Below are 20415 nucleotides of genomic sequence, written 5' to 3'. Positions count from 1 at the left end.
TTCTGAGCATCTTCCTCTCGAACGCGGCTAAGAGGGTTTCGTCAGATTTGGACAGTGTCCATGTCTCAGAGGCGTATGTGAGTACTGGTACTATATAGGTACTATATAGTCCCAGCTTCGTCCGTCGCGACAGGTTCTTTGAGGTAAACTGCTTTTTCAGGCTGTAGAATGACCGGTTGGCAGCCAGCATCCTTGCGCGCAACTCAGCTTCCATGCTGTTGTCGTTGCTGACCTTTGACCCAAGATAGGTGAATTGTGGGACGACTTCAAAAGTGCGTTCACCTATCTGTACGTCACACCTACGTAGATTCGGATTATTTATTGGTAGGTCCGCTGATGTTGCCACCATCAGTTTGGTCTTTGCCTCGTTTATCTGCAATCCGAGGCTCTCTGCCGCCTGCTCAATCCCTTGGTAGGCTTCTGCTACATAGGAGAGCCGCAGACCAATGATGTCTATATCATCAGCGTATGCCAGGATCTGGGTTGACTTATAGAAGATGGTTCCCGTAGTCTCCACCCTCGAGTCGCGGATGGCCCTCTCTAGCGCCAAGTTGAATAGGAGACAGGCAAGCCCGTCCCCCTGGCGCAGACCTTTGGTGGTAGCAAAAGGTCCTGAGAGTTTTCCATCCACCCTCACCTGGCATGTGACGTTGGTCATAGTCATTCTAACTAGCCTTATCAGTTTGGCCGGGATTCCAAATGAGCTCATAGCGTCGTACAGTTTTACCCTGGCTATGCTATCGTATGCGGCTTTGAAGTCTATGAAGAGATGGTATGTGTCGTTTTTGTATTCAGCCATCTTCTCCAAGATCTGCCGCATGGTGAAGATCTGATCAGTGGTTGATTTTCCGTTTCGGAATCCTCTTTGATAGTTTCCTACTATCTCTTCGACGTGCGGGACAAGGCGATCCTGAAGGATCAGGGATAATATTTTATAGGCGGTATTCAACACCGTAATACCCCTGTAGTTGTTGCAGTCCAACCTGTCTCCCTTCTTGTATACGGGGTAGATGATGCCGAGATTCCAATCACAAGGCATCGATTCGCTATCCCACACCTCAGTAACAATTTGATGAATCTCGTTTTCTAGTCGTGCACCTCCATTCTTGACCAGTTCAGCTGCAATTCCGTCGGTTCCGGGTGCCTTGTTATTTTTCAGCCGACGGATAGCCTTTCGTGTTTCTTCTATGCTAGGTGGCAGTAGCATGACACTATCTGCTAGTGGCGCTTCTAGCTGTTCGTTTAACTGGTCGTTGAGTAATTCATCAAAGTACTGAGCCCACCGCGAGAGGACCTCTGGCTGGTTACTAACCAGATCTCCATCCTTGTTGCGACAGCAGGTTACCTTAGGTACCACGTTGTTTCGGTGACCTGCTATCGCTTGGTAAAACTTTCGTGTCGGTCCGTACGCCTCTCTGGTTTGCTCGAGTTCCCGCATGTTTTGCTCTTCCAAAGCATGCTTCTTAGAGCGGTGAACTCGTTTCTCTTCGCGTCTGAGCCGTGAATATTCCTCTGCGCATGCCCGCGTTCTATGCCGTTGCTGCATTGCTCGGTATGCAGTATTCTTACGTTCGGTCACTTGTCTGCATTCATCGTCGAACCAGCCAGATTTGGTGTTGCCACGACGTGGTGGGAGTATATTTCTTGCACAGTTTATTATTTTTGTTTTTAGAGCGTTCCACCTCTCGCTCGTAGTTTCATATCTGTTTTCTGGTAGTAGAGACTCGTCTAAAGCGGCTTTGAATTCCTGTTGGACAGTAATGTCCCTTAGAGAGTCCGTGTTGAGCCGAGGCTGCGTGTTTTCTCCGCCCCCATTGGTGCGGGGGCGGGCGATTCTACAACGTATCACTAAGCCAACCAAGTAGTGATCGGAATCGATATTGGCTCCTCGATAAGTTCTGACGTTTAACAGGCTCGACTGTCGTCGGCGGCTTATTAACACGTGGTCGATCTGGTTGAAGGATTCGCCATCCGGGTGCGCCCACGTCATTTTGTGGATGTCCCTCCGCGCAAATTTGGTACTTCCTACAACCAGATTGTTCGCTGCGGCGAACTGGACCAATCTACTACCATTATCGTTACTGTGCTCATGCAGACTGTGACAGCCAGTGTATTGGCGGTACATTGGCTCCCTACCGACTTTTGCGTTGAAGTCCCCCAGGATGATTTTGAGGTCATGCCTGGGGCACGCATCTATAGTTCTAGCGAGGCCTTCTTAGCCGTAAAATAGGTCCTTCTCCTCTTCCTCTTTATCTTCGGTAGGGGCGTGAACGTTTATGAGGCTTATATTAAAAAATTTGCCTCGCATGCGCAGGGTGCATAGCCTATCGTTTATAGCCTTGAAATCTATGATTACGGATTTCAGCCGGGGACCTACGGCGAAACCCGTTCCGAGCACGTGGTGGCGGTCGTGGCAGCTGTAGTAAATATCGTAGCATTGCTTACCACGCCTGTTGTGCACACCGTTCCCTAGCCACCGAATCTCTTGTAGAGCTACGAGGTCCATGCTCAATGTGGCTAGGGCGTCATCAAGTTGTTTCAAGGCTCCGGCTTTGCTAAGAGTGCGTACGTTCCATGAGCCCATTTTAATCGTTGTCCGGGGGCATTGCGTTGGGTCGGTATCGTTAAGTCCGTTTCGTATCCTTCTGATGCTTTCTGTAGTCAGTTGTTCCATGGGACTGGGTGACTGGCCCTGCGCCCACGTGGCCGTTTTATTTAGCGTCGGGTTGCCCCCCCGACGTTCAGGCACCCAGTTTCCCGGGATACCCACCCCCCTCCTGGTTCGCCATATGCCACCATCCGCCCAAGGGTTGGATCTAGCCCGTGTACCCAAGCTAGGATATATGAAGGGACATGTTACCACTCTGCACGACGAGGACGTGTCGGAATAGGAGTTGGATGGGAGAGCCTATGTTATCCCTCGGAGGGCTTCGGATCCCATCCCATTACAGAGCCTTTAACACAGATGTTTAACACAGATGTGATATTCACTAAAGTTGCAATGGAATGTAAGCTCACCATTGGCTATTATTTTCATTTATTTGTCGTACGTTTTACTTCTCTATGTTGCAACCATTTCAAAACTGTAAACCCCTATCCCGTAGGTTGTTGTTGTTGACTAAAGTAATAATTAAACTGCACCAAAGTTCGCTTTATCTAACCTACTCTATGTACAATTTACAATAGTTTCGAGAAGATTCTATATAACACGGCTAGTTATGGTTGTGTATAGTAAGGAGTTGATCGGTTGTTTTGGGGACAAACATAACGAATGTCTTCCGTTTCTAAGAGGAGAAGTGATCAGTGATAGCGCTAGATTTATCAACTTGCTTTTGGGCATACTATCGATTAAAACCAAACGATGGTCGTTTGCTAGATCTCACTACTTGCTTTTACCAAAATCCTCATTATTGCTACATGATACTACAGTAGTAACGCTCGTGTAACGAGTTCTGTGCCTTTTTATGCCCGCACCCTTTCCACCGTAAAACATTTAATGCTACATTTTATCGTACAAGGTTTGGTATTGTCGTCGTTGGTTTTCCTTTTTTTATCGTGGGAGTTTGCTAAGAGCTACATTAGGAGATGGTTCTTCCACTCACCGCAAGAAGGCGTAAGGTTACGATTACATATTTGCACATATGCTCGAAGGGTTAAGGAACTTTAGGAAAAAAAAACATTCTTGCAGAGGAGGAGTGTTTTCGATACAATTTTCATTTTAGTTGACCGTTTCTTCAAGAGGATAGAGGAACATTTACTGTTTTGTTTTACTGTACTCCCTGAGCCGTATTGATGTATGACCGGAGAGACGGTGATGATGAAAAACGGACGAATCGACCGCACTTCCAGATGCTGATACGCACATACCAATCATAAACGGAGCAGCAGTTAGGTGTGCTACTGTCGAGGTGAAACCAAAACTTTAATCCAAACACAATTAACCGTACACTAATTGGGACCAAGTTACCATCTACGGCAGCTACCATCAGACCGGCACCGAGCCGGTGCGCCCTTTCTACAAAGAGTCGTTGCTTGTTTTCTCTGACCAAACTATACTCTCTAAATCACAGTTTCAAATAAGAAAACAGCTGAACAACGATAGCTCTCGTTCGTAATTGAAAATGTAGCGAGGAGCTCCATAGCGTGTGGGGACATGCACACGTGAGCTGACAATAATATTTACAACTCAAAACACGCACAAAAGGACATAATACATATAATTAGCTAAAGGCTAAACGATGAAGAACAACGAATGGTGTAAACGGAAATGGCACAAAAAGGGAAAAATGTGCCAGACAAAAGGGAGCTACTAATCTGTTACTTCGGGATATTTCTGCGAAAAATTGAACGATCGGGAACAGTATTTAACAAACCTACACTTTGTGCACTTTGTAGTAGCTGTGGCTTTCCTGCTCCTAATCCTAATATCCACTAGCACCAAGGCTGGCCCGTATTTGCTCGAACGAAAGCCAAAACGTTAGCGACCACGGTGCCATACGGATCCAGACAGGAAGGAACCCTTTGTACAGTGCGAAAAAGCCTTCCTTTCCGATGGTTTGCTGCAGACAATCGATCGAACCCTTGTACAGCAGTCCCCTGCAATGAAGCGCGCAATGGAATTAGTGCATGAAATCAGCGTGTGTGTGTGTGTGTGTTTTTTAAATCTATATCAACTTACCTGCCACTAGCATCCGTCGGTTGGTTCATGATGCGCGTCTTCACGACATCCGCCGGCGTGCCCATCGTTGCCGCCACCAAACCCGCACAGATCGACGACATGATGTGCACCACGTGGCAATCGGGCAGTCCGGTTTTGTGCATGATAAAGTGTTTCACCGTGTCGTAGGTAGTCAGGTCGCCCAGATTCACCAGCGCGGCGCGCTGCACATTCGGCACGCTACCCTTCCACAGCCCAAACACACCGCCGCGGCTAACTATTTCGCGGAACGCGTGTGCCGCACTGTGCACGCGTGGTTCCAACCCCATCGCTCGCCGTTTGCCCTCCATCTGCACGTGCACCTTCACGAGATCGGCGGGCGAAGCGAGCCACTGGGCGAGTGCACCCGCCCCAACGCCGGACAGGGCCGACTGCCAGAGGGAAAAGGTTTCCTTCCCATTGCGCAGCTTCTTGCGGAGGGCGTCGTACGTTACGATGCGAACGCCACTGGAAGAAAAGAAGATAAAAGTGTTATTTCGTGTTGCGACTTACTATTGCACTGTCCGCTGCAGACTGTTTGGCAGCGCAGTCCCTACCTGTACACAAGATGCCGGTATAGGGCGGGCGTGATACCTTGCCAAAGCTTTAGCGCTCCTTCCTCGCGGATGATGCCGGTAGCGGTTGCAAACATACCACGGTATTTGAGCTGGAAGTGGGAAGATATTGAAAATTCGGATTGTTATTTTGAACTTCAAAGCAGGAGGAAGGTGTGGCCTTCTTCAAGAAATTTATCGTTTGACCTTTGAGCTACATAAAAAAGTCTAGAAAATTGGAATCAAAGTTCAGATAAAGCATAAAAATGTTTGATACATTTTCCAAAATTTCTTCAAAACAAATATTTTTGCCTAATTCTCCAAACAATCTCTACCTATCGTCATAGATCACGTTTTTGTTATTTCAGTTGATTAGGAACATGTCGCCAATTGACAAAATAAATAGTTACAATTGCACCCTTCTAGAACTTCTCAAAAACATCTTATCTCAGTTCCTCCGGGCAACATTGTACTTACTATCCAACATTTCACAATGCTAAACAACACAAACCTATCTCTAATTCTCATCTCTGTCTAAACCTATTGGCCACTTTATCTCGAACGAGTTTGCCCGATAATACGCCACAAAACAGCTCCACAACACAGCACCAGCCAGATTAGATAGGGCACGCGACAGCCACACACTTCGCACTCACACACACACCACCTTCGTACCTTCTTGACGGCACCCTCGGCATCGACCGCTGTTGCCGCCGCCTCGCCCTGTATCTGGAGGCGCGTTTTGGTCAGATCGAGCGGGTAGGTGACCGTTTCGGCAATGCTGGCCGCAAACACCGACACCAGGTAGGTGCACCAGAACGAGTCGGCGTAATGGTACTTGACCGGACGCATCTCCGTCCGGCCGGTGGCCGCCGCCGTCTGCTGCATCGTCGTGTCGCCGTCGCTCGTTGCTGCAGCTGCCTCACCGGTCGATGGTTCTGGTAGGGAAGAAATTGAAAGCAACATATTAGAAGGATTGTTTCAATTATTTGTATCAAATAACTTCAAGCTTCACGTATGTATAAGAAAGGGAATTACGGTATTAAAGTGGTCACGGAATAGAGCGCACGGAAAGCGAACTTGAAGCCAGTGTATTTTAGCGACCTTTCAGACGCAGTGGGTTCATTATCACAGCTGATTCTTCGAGCAGCATGATAATTGCTTCATCAATAATAATGACTCCACAATCAAACCTTACAACCGAATGCTCTTCTCCGTCGGCGTCGACTTACATCTCGCAAGGTAAAGCCAAATTCCGGCGCAAATGTTCACGCGGACGCGCCACCCAGCACCCAGCCGGCACGGAACGACGGCGATAACTGCTTTGGTAGTGGTTCTATCATCGAGCTAGAGTTACTGTTTGTTGGTTACACACGCGATCGTTTGCCAATTTCATTCGACTCCTCTCCCTTGTATTACAAAACACCACCCCGCGGAACGGTGATAAGCCCGGTGGGCCAAGAGATGGGCGGACAAGGTGCGGTCTGTGTCGCGCGGGCAAGTGATAGTGTGCATGAATGCCTTTCGAAAGCGGTAATATGTTTCGTCAATTGAGCTAATACGCAGATTTCGGTGAGATAATAATACTGGTTCGCGGTAGTATCGGCTGGGTGAGCCGACCGTGGACCGTGAAAGTGGCAACGGTTTTGCGGTTATCAGTGAAATTAATCAGGTGCTTCGTGTTTTACTATATGCGGCACAGCTTCTACCGGCTGTTATCAATGGCCATAGTTGTTATAAATAGTGCAAAAAATGCGATTTGTAACAGAATGCTGATCACCTGATCAATAATCAAATGGACAATCTTATTCTATGTCGTCATATTTCGACTGAGCTCATGTTCTATTCTGTAGCACTTCTTTGATTTTCAGCTGATCACATCCACAATTACACTCCAACATGAGGCTATCGATTATCTTATCATAAAAAAAATCGCATAAATCATTTGCTTTGTGTTTCAAACCCAACAGCTCATTAGAAGAGGTAAGCTGCACACCCCCTCTGGTTTGAATTTTCCACTCCGAAGTTCAACGACGTCACCCCATCCAGGGTGACCCCGATGGGACGATGACGCAAAAGCCTAAACCAGGCAGCGTTTCTTCGTTTGTTCGCTTTTTTTTGGTCGCTCCAAACAATTTGCCGTTGCAAAAATAACAACGCCACAAACGGTGAATATTGTTATCGATACCGACCGACCCTCCCATGTCCATGTGGTGGTTGTTCGTGGTGGTGGTGTACAACATCTCTGACGCGTCCGTACCGTTTGACCTCCGCGAGAAGGGGGCTCGTCCGTTTCGCGGGCTGAAACGAGTGAGGAGACAACCGACAACCGGGGGTTGATGGGTTTTAATCGAAAAATTGATAGCAATTTATTGCGAGGCCAGGCGGCCTCAGTTGCCGAAAAGCAGCATACATCACCACACATCACCGACACCAATAGCAGGCGCAGCCAAGCACTAAAAGCCAAGCCCCAGAATGGTGCGCTGCCTCTCTATCGCCAAAAATAAACAATCGCATACCGAATCGCTTCCCGCTACTTGCCAAACCTGTGCAGGCTTCCCGAGCACATTGCACGCCCTTTTTCTTTCTTGTTGTTGTGACGCTGCTTTCCTGCTTCATTGTAGACATGTTTCAGACGTACGGAATTGATGCTTCTTTCTTATTCTCCGTTCGCCCCTTCGCACGATAAGACAGGAAGAATGCACGTTGTTCAGTAAACAACAGCAAAAAAAGGGCTCGTTGCCCTTCTTCGCCGCACTGAATACATTGAACTCAACTAGGGCGACGTCTTTGTAAGGCATAGAGAGAGAGAGAGCGGCTTAAAGCGACGCACCACAGCAAGACATTGCACTTGAGGGAAGAGATCCAATTATCTTCCTCAGAGGAATGGGAGAGATCATGTCAGTGATCGCGCTTGCAGCTGAGAATCATACACGGAATCACCGACAGGGGAAAGGATTTGTTTTTAAATTTAGGTCCTCCCGTCACTTCCTTACTCTGCTAGATGCGGCTTTCGTCTATTCTGTTGTGTAAGAAGACGTGCACGTGCTGCATTTGAAGGACAGTTTCACACTGCAAACACGTTAGTAACACCTAGGCGAGTGCCGGAAAATATAGACATACTGCTTTCACGAGTCTTATTCCGGGTGTTGGATTTTTGTAAGTTTGCCAAAGTGTCATAAATCTTCACATTCGCCTCGATCTCACACGATCATCACCATCCCCATGGGATAGACAAATTGTCACTGCTATTCGAACGGCCCTCAATGTCCTTTGCCTTTTTTTGCCAGATCGGGTGAGTCACTGGAATTTTCCTTCCTACCGGACGCATGGGAGCGATTTCCTGTTTGAGGCAGCGTTAGCGTAACGATTTCCAATCGCATTAGCATACCCCCGGGTGCCTCGGTGCTTGCTTCCAAACGAACTGTCCTTTTGCGTTTAACGGACGAGGAAGGACTGGCATGAGAAATCGATTTGTTTCATGAATATTACAATCAGAAATGAAGCAAGTCGACACATCAGGTTAAGCCAATCGATGTTTGTGTGTGTGTGTGCGGGGCTAACACTGTGTGGTCTAACCCTCGGTAGTGGTAAAAGGAAGGATGATAAAGCTATAGCGCACAATAGCAACGCTTCCACGGGATATGAACAATAGTGAGTTAACTTGCCGTTCGTAACTTACTGTCATTCTCCGCAACGTTGCGCGCCACCACCATGTTCGTTTCGTTACACTTCACTTCCGTTGTACCGGCGGTTACGGATCAAATCAAATTATCTGAAATCACTTTATATCCGATTCCGACCCGTTTCAGCGTGACCCGTCCGTCGCCATATTGCTCATAGTGGCACCAGCAGGGAGACAACGATCGGACGCGACTACTTCTGGTGGCCGCCAGCAAACACACCACAACCGTGTCTAGGAACACGACTACCGTTCGGCTGCAACGCCTACTATACGCCGAGAATCTAGCGCTTCACGAGCTCTCCTGCGTTCGGGGATGATTGCATCCCTTCGAAACGTCGCCATCTAAGCAAGCGGACCCGCAAACATGCAGAAGAATCTCTCGAGCAAGGGCACCGGATGACTGCCGCAACGAGCGACTCGTGTACCGGCATACCAAAACCACACACACACACACCTACGGTTGCCTTCGGGAGGTTGGTTTATAAATAGGCTGTTTGTCGCCAAAATTGGTAGCCAAAAAAAAAAACGCAAACAAGACAACAACCACAAACCGGATGCGCCTGTTGGTCTGTGCTAGTCGATTGTGTTGCACGGCGATTTGCAGATGCTAAACACACAGCAGAAGGGGTTTAAAGGGTTTCAGTTGGCCGTTAATAATCCGACAGCCTGCATTCGACAAGAACAGTTTTTTTTTTGCATTTGCATACCCTAAAACTAGATCGACGCTAGAAATGGTTTACATGTAAAAAAGAGATGAACTTACCGCTTGTGCAGCCGGGACCGCGTTGGAGTGCTCGTTAAAATGGACTAAAGGATCGCCCCGAATACCCTCCTCTTCCACAGGTGCATTCGACACGCCAGGCACCGGGATTTAATGGGCTGCTCGAGGAGATGATGCTGTTCCTTTAAGAAATTTTCCTGTTTTTTCCCTAGCTTTGGTCAGCTTTTTTGTCACCAAAAATCATCTAAATGTTCGATGCTCGCTGTTTTCACCATTCTCCGTTTTGTGGAACCGTTGATTGCCTCGAACCGTCCAAGCATCAATTTAAAAACAACTGCCTACTGCTTGGCCTATTTTTCTTAGCGGATTTGCAAAGCCTGAACCAGCCCGAAAATAGTACCTCCCCCCCGTGGGGCCGGGTGGGTTATGATTTTTGTTTATGTTTCTTCCTGCAAAATCCAACGGTTTCGTCGCCGTCCCGAGGAGTTGCCGGTTTATCGCACGGTTGTCATGGAGAAGGATGGAGTAAAATGCTCGCGCTGCCGTTGTGAGTGGCTATGTGTGCCCCCGTTGTTACAGCAGTGCTGGTAGTAGTAGTGGTGTTGTGGTGGTGGTGGTGGTTGTGTTGTTTGGTGGTATCGTAGTAGAAGAAAGTGCGTAGTCGCGTTGCATTCACACTGGCATTACATAATAATGTTCGCTATTGCAACGGCTTTGGCAAATGAATGCAGCCGAGCGGCGAGCGAAGTCTCGTGTTTTAGGTCAGCAACCCTCGGCATTCAAGAGCCCTTCGAAGAGTGAAGGTGTTGGCGGTGATGAGGGGGTGGCGAGAGGGTGGAATGATGTTTTGAATCGATTATTGTACGCTGGGATAAAGGAAACTGGCAGTCGAACATCCAAAGACGAAAAGTATGATTTTACACATTTCGCACAGAGCAGAGCCGGTGGCCGCACCAATGCCAGGAACTTTCGAAACGGGGACAAACCGGAAAGAAACACTTATGTAAACATGTACACACATTCACCGACACACACACACACACACGCACGGTCGAACAAAAACGAACACACTTTGTTCTACACGCGCCAATTTCCTTACCAACCCTTTAACAACGTTCTAAAAGAAAGCTTTTCCTCAGGTTAATGATCAGCACGTACTGTCCACTGGTGGCCATCGTGGTGTGCCGTTGTGCTTGACACGATTGCACTCGCCCCCGCCGCCCTCGATACGGCACACGGAACTTTGGACTGGCTCGATGGCACCCCGCACTTCACAACCAAAAGCCACTCCACGACCCCGGAGAGCGGGTAAATATTTGGACACTTTGGTGGGTGTGCACGCGGTCGGCTAGCACAGCAAGCGGGTTCAGTTCGGTTCGAAACAAAACGGCGACATGTTTTCGCCCTCGCGGACGACACACAAATGATGGCGATGGTGGTGAGGTAGCCCGGAGCACGGTCCAATGTTTTCCATGCTGTGCGTGTGTGCCGCGAGTCAGCTGTTCCGCTCCGACTGCAGCTGTGTGCCGGCCTGGGGGATGGGGTAGGCGGGGACGAGTTTGTTTTTATGGATGAGCGGTCGGTTTTGGGAAGTAATAGCAGCTGATGTACGTTCGGTTGCGTTATTTAATGGCGAAAAAGTTAGAAATTCCGTGCTAATTTGTTGCCAAACAAATCGTATCGTGCGAGGGAAAACGGCTGTCAGGTTGGGGATTTGATTGCGAGCTGTCATTTGTCTGAACTGTATACACCTTTGGTGATAGGGTTGGTAGAAAAGTTTGGATTGCAATTTGTATTCTGTAATTTTAGTTCGATAAATTGCACGGAATGGGATTGAAATCGAATTTTGTGGCTTATTAGGATAAAATCGATGCTTTATGATGGATATCATTAGCATTTTAATTCAAATTATCAATTCGAAATATATTTTCAGATAGGGCGTTGCACGACTACCGGGGTGATATCAACCGAAAACTGAATAAATCGGGCCCTTGCACCAAGTTCCAGCTTTAATGAAGAGAAACCGTTTCCAGCTTCGTGCCGTTTCGTTATTTATTATCTACATACAAATCCAACCCGCTGCATTCGGTGCAATCCGTCCGGCAACATTTAGATGGGCGACTGCTTGAAGCCTCTGGCCGCGTAGTCGGCCGGAGTGTCGCGCTTCGGGAAGTTAGGATAGCCAGCATCTCCGGGCACCACCGCTTCACGCGAGTGAATCACACGCCAGCCTCCCTTACGAGTCCAATCCTGCGAGCGAATGAGAAAGGGAAAACATGTTCAAACCACAATTGCAACCGAAGCGAATGGAACTCATACGATGATGGATGTAAACAAAACGTGACGTGTTGAAACCACCAGCCTCCATCGCCATACTTACATTCTGGTTGTACTTAAAGTAGTAGGCAGTGGACAGAATGGCAAACGCAGTGATCGCCACCTTGCCCGTCCAGAAACGGACCGCGTGTGCCCACTCGAGACCCTGTGGAAAAAAACGATGAAAAACGGGGTTTGAGAATAATCATTACATAACAACGTCCGGCTGGACTACTGTGGTCGCGCAAAAAACCTACAATAACGGGCGTCAGTACGTTCTGGACCATGTTGAGCGGGGCGCGGTATGCCCGGCGGATCGGGTTGTACCGCTCCTTCCAGTATTCCGGCACGTACTTCGGTTCGTTCGGCGAAAGGTGCTGATCCTTCAGCCACTGGGCCCGCCAGGCTCGCTCCTCGGGGCTCATGCCCAGCAGCCGCTCCCGCTCACGGACCATCCGGCCCGTGATGGACATCGGCTTGACGCCACCGGTGTCGGAGGAGGCCATTGTCTTTCCGGTGTGGATTTCCGCGGGATTACGCGAAACGAACGGATGGCGAGATGCGAATCAAAATAAACCGTAATCGTCGTGAGGATTTTCTCCGCACGAACCTTTTCGTTCCGCGGCGCTGTCAGATTTGGTAGAAAGAAAAACACAAAAAACAACAACTCGAGCAAGTTCGAATATGGTAGCAGAAACGTCAAAAGCTGTGCGAGTGCCTGGTGGGGGTACCATGCCAAGGTGTGGTAAGAAAATTTCCAAAATTTTACAATAAAATGATATTCACACACTTAAATGACGAAGAAAAGAATGCAGTTTGAGCAATTTTATTTTATTTCACAGATTTAAGTAAAAATAAACCAAATTCACGGAAAAATAACAACATACAAAGGTCACGAAAGCAAAAACATCTCACTCTAGCAACCTTGTGTTCGAAACAGCGCGCTTGGTCCATGTGTTTACAGCACTTGAGGTATAGCCAACAGGCGCACCGCTGTCTGTTCCCAGTTTTCCTAGCGCCAGAGTTTTTTCTGGAACAGCGCAGAAAGGCAAAGGCTCCCAAAATAGAGCTCGAACCAAGCGTAAAGCGACCAGCAGAAAATCCGTGTTCTTCAACTAGTCGATCGGTGCGAGGAGAAAAGTGCGTGAAGAACGAGCGCACAGAGTGCGTTTAGTGATTAGTGGGAACGCACGAAATCACGAACGATAGCCAATCGCTAGGCCCTGAAGGTGCCACACATCACCAGTTCGTTATCTGACACGGACACACGCACACATACACACGGACAAACAGCGACACATACGGCAGTGGCAGCAACCTCACGCAGCAGGAGGGGGTTCAGGGTACAGGATTTCCCCTGTCATGGCGGATTCGTGCGAGTGAAACCCGATTTTCTTGTCCCGACTTTTCACCATCGATCTCACGGCACACACACACACTCTCTCAAACAGTGCGTGAGTGCGTGCGGACGTGCACGTCGGAAAGGTGAAGAGAAAGGAGAGAGCGCACGGTGTGGTGGTGCGCGGCAAGAGACAGCGGACCGAACTTACAGTGCCTGCCTGCCCCATAGAGGTGTGTACAGTGTGTGTGCGCGCGCGATCCGTCGTGTGGTAGCAGCAGCACGCGGGACAACCATTATTACACAATCGCCTGAAACGTAGCGTGGACGACGACCACGACGACGACCATCGTCGTCATTTGTGCGTGTGTGAGTTGGCAAGATAGAGGCGCAAAAGGGGGTGTGCAGGTTTAGTGAACGCGTGGTCACGCAAGCGGCCAGAATTCCGTACGCCACCCGTTTGTGAGGTGTGTGTTGGTTTCGGGTTATTTCGTCCAAAGTGAAGTTGCAGTAGCCCAACAGCATCAGCAGCAGCAAAGCAAGCGGAGGAAGAAGGTGGAAGTGCGTTTTCCATCTGGTGTGTACAGCAGGCAAAAGTAGGCGCTAAAGTGCAAAAAGGAGAGCGAGAAAAACACACACACATACACGCATTAGCAGGCACGCTTCAAACCAACACTCACACACACACACAGACGCGCAGTCATGTTCATCAACAACACGGAAGCGCTGAAGGTATGGCTGACGGCGGTGCTGGAACCGCTGTGCGATGCGGATCCGGCCGCCCTCGCCCGGTACGTGCTGGCGCTGCTGAAGAAGGACAAGCCGGAGAAGGATCTGATCGTGTCGATGAAGGAGCAGCTGGACGTGTTCCTGTCGGAAGAAACGCAACCGTTCCTGGACCGGCTGTTCCGGGTGATCAAGAGCGAGGAGTATCTGAAGTGTGCGCCGGCCCCGGCAGTCCCATCCGCTCCGGCTGTGGTGAGCAACGGTGCGACGGTCGGCGCTGTGCCATCGTCCACTACCAGCAGCAGTAGCACCGCCCAAGCACAGGCGGCTTCCACGACACCCGCCGGCGCTTCCACGAACCACCATCACGCCGAGGAGGTGACCAGCAGCTCCCGGACGACGATTAAGCGCGAGTTTACGCCACCGCTGCAGGAGTCGTCGTCGTCGTCCGGCACGGGGGGGCGATCGTCGAAAGCGGTCGCCAGCTCGGCCGGCTCCAACTATTCGTCCGGCTCGTCGGCAGCTGGCAGTGGTGGAGTGACGGCTACCAGCGGCTCGATCACGTCGGAACGATCCACCTCCTCGTCCCATCATCACCATCATCATCACAGTGGCGGTGGTGGCACCAGTGAGCGGTCGGAGAAGGGACGCGGCAGCGAAACGACCTCTTCCAGCGGCGCACCATCCGTTAGCAGCAGTAGCGGAGGAGCAGGAACGCTTGGTGGCGGTGCCAGCAGCCAAAAGTCTTCTTCCACCCACCATCAGCAGCACTCGCCCATCAAAGGATCCGGCAAGGATGATCATGTAAGTGTGTTGAGATGCGTTGCAAAGGGCAACATTATGCTTGCAATGGCAACCCCCCCACCCCCTTCATCCCACTCTGGTACCTTGTTGCTGCGTGGGAGACCACAAGACACCCCAACCCCACACGAGGGGTGGTGGTGGTCCACACGAGAGAGAGAGCGAGACGAACGATGAGTTGGGTGCTAAATTTATCCCGCGCGTTGCTGGGCTGACTATAAATATTATTAACAGCAAATGAAAATGGTCGGCTTTCACGGGTGCACCACCGCCACAGCAATGGCAATGGGGGAGCGCACGGATTTGGATTCTGTTGGACACCCGGGGTGTGAGGTGTGTTGATGATGTGGTGGCAAACACACCGAGAGACGGTTTCTGTGTTATACGCATGGAGTAAAAATAATGCGTGCGCTTCCATGTAGGAGGCGCAGTCGTTCATTGTATTTTAGTTAATTTGCTTTTTATTATTTAAATTCAAACGAGTTGCTGCTACCCGCATTTACAACAATTTAAGTGCACTATATTGGCCATTTTGAACATATTGTGTTGTTTTTCACCAAAAATTTCACCTATGCTCAGGGGCAACAAGCAGACAGCTTCTTGCAACTAGTTTGTCAATTCCATTTATTTATTTTTATAAATCATACTTTACACACCAGTAAGCTCTATGTAAAAAATAGATCAATTTTAATGGACTGGATTGGTTGTGGCCCGATGACATTTAGGCACGGCTCGATCAGCAAAAACCAGTATCGATTGATTGTTTCTTATTGAAAAATTAACCACTTTCCATGCTGGAGCTCACGAAACTGCTTAATTTACAAGCGACCAACACCCCGCAGCCCAGTCCAGTCCAGCCAGGCAGGCTGCTAGATGCTTGGACAGATTGTGCTCGCAAGGCGAAAGGGAATGTATGTGAACGAATGAATAAGAATGGCTATCCTTGACCTCCTTCTCATTTGGTTTGACAATTTTCCCTCCTTTGCGTCGCTTGCTGCTGTTGCTTCTGCACTGAGCGTTGAGCGTTGATTATTAAGCTGTGTTTGCTGTGTGACGGTAAAAGCATGCCGAAAAGTAGAGAAAGATTATCTGAGAAATCTTATTGGAATTTTGAATCGTTTTGTGTGTGCCACGTTGTGGAAGGGTTTTTTTTGATGTCTGAAAATTGCTTTTAATTGAAGGCGTTTAAGCACAAATGAGCTAGCGATGACAACAACACAGCGTGCACAGAAAGATCGCCCTATGTTCAGAGATCTTGATCACATAAACACACACACACAAACACAGTTCTAGGCAATATGCAAACATTGTTGAGCCGTTGTGCTGCTGTCCGGATCGTTGTTAGATGCATTCATCATCATTACGATCAACAATAAAAGGCACATTCAATTCATCAACTCCATCCCGCACCTAACTGAGCTGCGAGAGTGCGTAATTGCTGTGTGTGTGTGTTTAAAATTGTTTTTTTTATTCTGAGATGAATTTTGCATATTTTGAATTGTTTTTTTTTTTGTCTGAGGATGTATGGTGTATGCTTGTAGCAAATAGAAGATCATCGCTAACAATCAATATTCCTACAAATTAAATGCTGCCTCGATGAAAATGAACTCAAATTATTTAATTGCGTGGCATCATTTGTTTTTTTTATGCTTATTAAAATTACAATCACGTGTATCTGTAGCACCAAAATCCAACTACGGCATAGAATAATAAAGCAAACGCCATTACCGCAGCAGCAACGACGGTGCAATCATCCTATTTACGTGTGGGATTGCCATTGCTCCTCAGTATGCTCTCCTCCCAATGGATGCCGCGCGTTGATGACTGCGCGCGCACCTCACCGCCGGAGCGCACATCGTGCATGAACTTGTTCGAACCTGCCCGAGCCAGCAGCATCATTCATCCACTTCTGTGTTACGTATTTCAAACGCTCACAGCTCGAGCAAAAGGGAGATAACCGACCCCGGTTTTTGTTGACCCGACCCGCCGGCGGGTGGGATGGGATGATAGTTTTGCGTTTATTTACCCTGGCGGAAGGCCGTGTATGTATGTACCAAGAGTGGTGACGATGGAATGTGTATTTATTCTCTTCGTTAAATGATTTGAGCAATGATGAAAGCAGCAGCTGCGCTGCGAACGGATGTGCTTTTATTTGTACGCATCAACATATGCTGCTGTGCGCAGTGTGCACGTGCGCAACAGTATGTTAAAAGCTTTGAATATGTGTGTGTGTGTTTACTAAATCTGTTGTACACATTTCTTTTCCATCCCGCAGGGCAAAGAGAGCAGCAGCAGCAACAACACCCGCCGAAGCCGCCGGACGCAGAATCGATCGCGCAGCCGCTCCCGGTCCCGGTCGCGATCGTTCGAGCGGCCGCGAGATACGCGTCGATCCCGCTCGCGCGAACTGCAGCAGCGTCCTCGCGGTGGTGGTGCTGGAGGTGGCAGCCTCGGTGGCAGCGGTAATGATTCAAAGTCCAGCGGAAGCCGTTCGTCCTCGTACCGCAACAAGTCGCCGCTCCGTGGAAGCGATTCGTTCCGTCGGTACGAGCGGAAGGGGTACAGTGATCGGCGCAACAGCGGTCCGAATGCCAGTGGCACGATGGCAGGATCGGGCGCCGGCACGAATGCAGCATCGTCGGGAGGCGGTGGTAGCAGCGGCGGCGGCAACGGTGTAGGCAGCAGCCGCTCGCAAAGGATCCGTTCGCACTCGCGCAGCCGTTCGCCGTCCCCGAACTCGGACCGTCGAAAGATGGCCCGCTCGATGACGCCGGTCCGTCAGGCGGCGGTAGCAGCAGCCCGAGCGGTGGGTGGTGCTTTGGTGGCGGGTGACACGGTGGCATCGGCCGGTGGCGGCATGGTGGTGGATGGAGCGGCCGTAGTCAATCCGGTATCGGCGCTGGTTGGACCGCCCGGCGTTACGGGCGGTGTGCCGATCATTCCCGTCGGCGGGGTGGTACCGACGGTCGCACCCGTACCGCCACCGTCCGTCGGAGCGCTCGATCGCGTGCTGAATGCGGCGGCGGGCGAGGGAGGAGCAGCAACGGCCGTTCCGCTGGGCGGTGGAGGAGGTTCGGTGAAGCGTCAGCGGTGCCGCGACTTCGACGAGAAAGGGTACTGCATGCGCGGCGAAACCTGCCCCTGGGATCACGGGGCCGATCCGCTCGTGCTGGAAGGTCTGAACAATCCGGCCATGATTGCACAGATCCGCGGCCCGATTGCGGCCGAGTACAGTCCGGATTCGCCCGCCCTGTGGAACAAACACCCGAACGTGCAGCAGGGACCACCGGGGATGGGTGGAGGCGCCGGCGGCGGCGGCGGCGTGGCGACCGGTATACGACCCGCGCTGGCCCAGCGCCTCGGCGGCGGAGGATTTGGACCCCGCGGAGGACCGGGACCGGGTGGTATGGGTGTACAGTTCCGTGGCGTGTCGCCCGGCTTCCCGATGCAGGGCGGTGGTGGCTTCGCGGGCAATCCGATCGGTGCGACGCCGCTGCAGCGCGAACTGATCTCCGTACCGGTGGTGGACGCGAACAAGGGCGGAGATGTGTCGGCCGACCATCGCAGCAATCGGTTCGAGCCGGAGGATGCGGTCGCCATCGCGGACGCAGGGCCCATGATGATGGGCGGTGGCGGCAAGCGCAAGATGCCGATGCACAACCGGCACGGACCTAGGCCGGGCGGGGGACACGGTGGCGGCCCGGGCGGCCCCGGCTCGATGCAGATGATGAATACGCAGCACAACTGCTCGCTGGAGCTGCGCAAGATTCCGCGCGGGCTGAACGAGATATCGCATCTGAACGATCACTTTTCGAAGTTCGGGAAGATTACCAACATTCAGATCCGGTACGATAACGATCCGGAGGCGGCAATTGTGACGTTTTCGTCGCACGCGGAAGCGAACGTCGCGTACCGGAGTACCGAGGCCGTGCTGAACAATCGGTTTATTAAGGTGTTTTGGCACACGCCACCGGCGGGCGGTGATCAGCCGGCCATCACGGCGTCGGCAAAGACGGAACACTCGCTGCGGAGGACGTACCCGAACCAGTACAGCATCAACAACAATCTAAGCTCGGCGGGTGCGACCGGCACGACACAGACCGGCCCGATCGTGGCAGGCGGCAAAACGCTCCAAGCGAAGGACGACGCGAATCCGTTGGCAAACGGGAACGAGAATCTCGCACCGCAGCAGCAGCAGCAGCAGCCCGGTGGCCCGAAAGCACACGGTGGCAATAACGCGAACAAGTACATCAGCCCCGGTATGGGCGCGCCGTTGCAGGGTGGTAACGCCGGCGGCAACAAAGGGGCCCGTGCGCAGAACGAAATACTGCGCAAGCGGCAGGAACAGTTCACCAAGGGCATCAACGAGCGGAAGGTATTCCTGATGGACGGGTACCTGAAGGAGCAGCGCAAGCTGCTGGAGCTGATCGTGACGAACGAGGTGAGCGATCCGCGCCGACCCCAGCTGAAGGAGTCGCTCGACGAGCTGCAGGTGAAGATCAACAATCTGCGCAAGGAGATCGAGCAGGACCACCAGCTGCTGAAGGCGAATACGGCGCGCGGCCCCGGACCCCACGGCCCGAAGCACAAGACGAAGGAGCAGCACGACAAGGAGATGCTGGACGCGGAGCTGGAGCAGATTGCGCAGGAAACCCGCACGTTCCGCACGCCGGACGGTCCGGCGGCGGCGGCGGCGGCGGCAACGATCGCGCCCGGCCAGAAGGGACCGTACGGCGGTGGTGGGCGCAAGGGCGGTCCCGTTGGGCGGGTAGCACCGCCCGGCTCGACCAGCGTCGATCGCCGCCCAACGACCATCCTGATCACCGGGTTCGTCGAGGAGGAGGCGGACTCGCTGCTGGACCATTTCAAGCAGTTCGGCGAGGTGACGAAGCACCAGCTCGACAAGGCGGAACCGTCGCTGACGATCGGGTTCAGCACGCGACCGGTGGCGGAGAAGGCACTCGCGCGCGGTAAGCTATTTAACAAGAAAACGCTCACGATAGTGTGGCAGACGACGGTGGCTGCAGCGGCACCGGGACCGGCGGCGGCGGCGGCATCGCTGGCCGGCGCATCGGCTGGTGGAGCGGGCATGACGGCGACAACCGCCGACTCGGGTAAGGAGCAGGGCGCCCGGGGCGACGGCAATCCGCTCGTCCATTCTAGCAGTGGCAGCAGCGACGGTGGGGACGGTGCGTCCCTGAAGCAGCACGACAGTGACGGTGCGGATCGGATGGGCTCGGCAGCGGGGGCAGTGCGGCCGACCAACTGCACTCCTCCTCGATGGAAACGCTGACCGAGACGGACGAGCTGATCGAGATGCCGATCATGGTGGAGGAGGAGGAGGAAGAGGACGACATTGAGCCGGAACGTTCCTGGCGCCGTTAAGGGGCAGCGAGAAAATCGACACCTACCTACCAGGCGTGAAGATGGAAATGTAACTTTCCATTCGGTTAGGGCTTTTCGTTCCCGTTTTCGATAGGAATTAGCAGAGTGTGCGTGTGCCGTGCCGTGTGTTGCGTGTGTGAAACCCCCCGCTTTTAAAATGCTAAAATCCACTACCTTACTATCGTCGTTAAC

At 51.4% G+C, this 20415-nt stretch overlaps 3 protein-coding genes across 6 annotated transcripts; 1 reads left to right on the top strand and 2 right to left on the bottom strand.

The window, feature by feature from the left end:
* Nucleotides 1-3020: 3020 nt before the first annotated feature.
* Nucleotides 3021-11297, bottom strand: LOC121595380 (mitochondrial uncoupling protein 4-like). 4 transcript variants are annotated; one of them, XM_041919311.1, is made up of 6 exons: nt 10756-11297; nt 9699-10622; nt 5926-6188; nt 5254-5363; nt 4679-5164; nt 3021-4596 (listed from the first exon to the last, which is right to left on the bottom strand). In XM_041919311.1, exons 3-6 carry the CDS (start codon nt 6136-6138, stop codon nt 4422-4424), a joined length of 984 nt encoding a protein of 327 aa, XP_041775245.1. In that variant the 5' UTR covers nt 6139-6188; nt 9699-10622; nt 10756-11297; the 3' UTR covers nt 3021-4421. The 4 variants fall into 4 exon arrangements, with proteins under 4 accessions (XP_041775245.1, XP_041775243.1, XP_041775244.1 ...); XM_041919309.1 differs by lacking the exons at nt 9699-10622; nt 10756-11297 and adding an exon at nt 8933-9289; XM_041919310.1 differs by lacking the exons at nt 9699-10622; nt 10756-11297 and adding an exon at nt 6483-6606.
* A 393-nt stretch (nt 11298-11690) lies between these two features.
* Nucleotides 11691-12627, bottom strand: LOC121595385. Its single transcript, XM_041919319.1, has 3 exons — nt 12230-12627; nt 12037-12138; nt 11691-11906 (listed from the first exon to the last, which is right to left on the bottom strand). The coding sequence occupies exons 1-3, from the start codon at nt 12476-12478 to the stop codon at nt 11766-11768; spliced, it is 492 nt and encodes a 163-aa protein (XP_041775253.1). The 5' UTR covers nt 12479-12627; the 3' UTR covers nt 11691-11765.
* A 213-nt stretch (nt 12628-12840) lies between these two features.
* LOC121595642 (zinc finger protein swm-like) lies at nt 12841-20131 on the top strand. Its single transcript, XM_041919766.1, has 2 exons — nt 12841-14841; nt 17114-20131. The coding sequence occupies exons 1-2, from the start codon at nt 14014-14016 to the stop codon at nt 20129-20131; spliced, it is 3846 nt and encodes a 1281-aa protein (XP_041775700.1). The 5' UTR covers nt 12841-14013.
* Nucleotides 20132-20415: the final 284 nt, after the last annotated feature.

Source organism: Anopheles merus, chromosome 3R (genome assembly GCF_017562075.2).
Source record: "Anopheles merus strain MAF chromosome 3R, AmerM5.1, whole genome shotgun sequence".
Lineage (NCBI taxonomy): Eukaryota > Metazoa > Arthropoda > Insecta > Diptera > Culicidae > Anopheles > Anopheles merus.
This window is presented reverse-complemented; position numbering and strand designations above follow the sequence as displayed.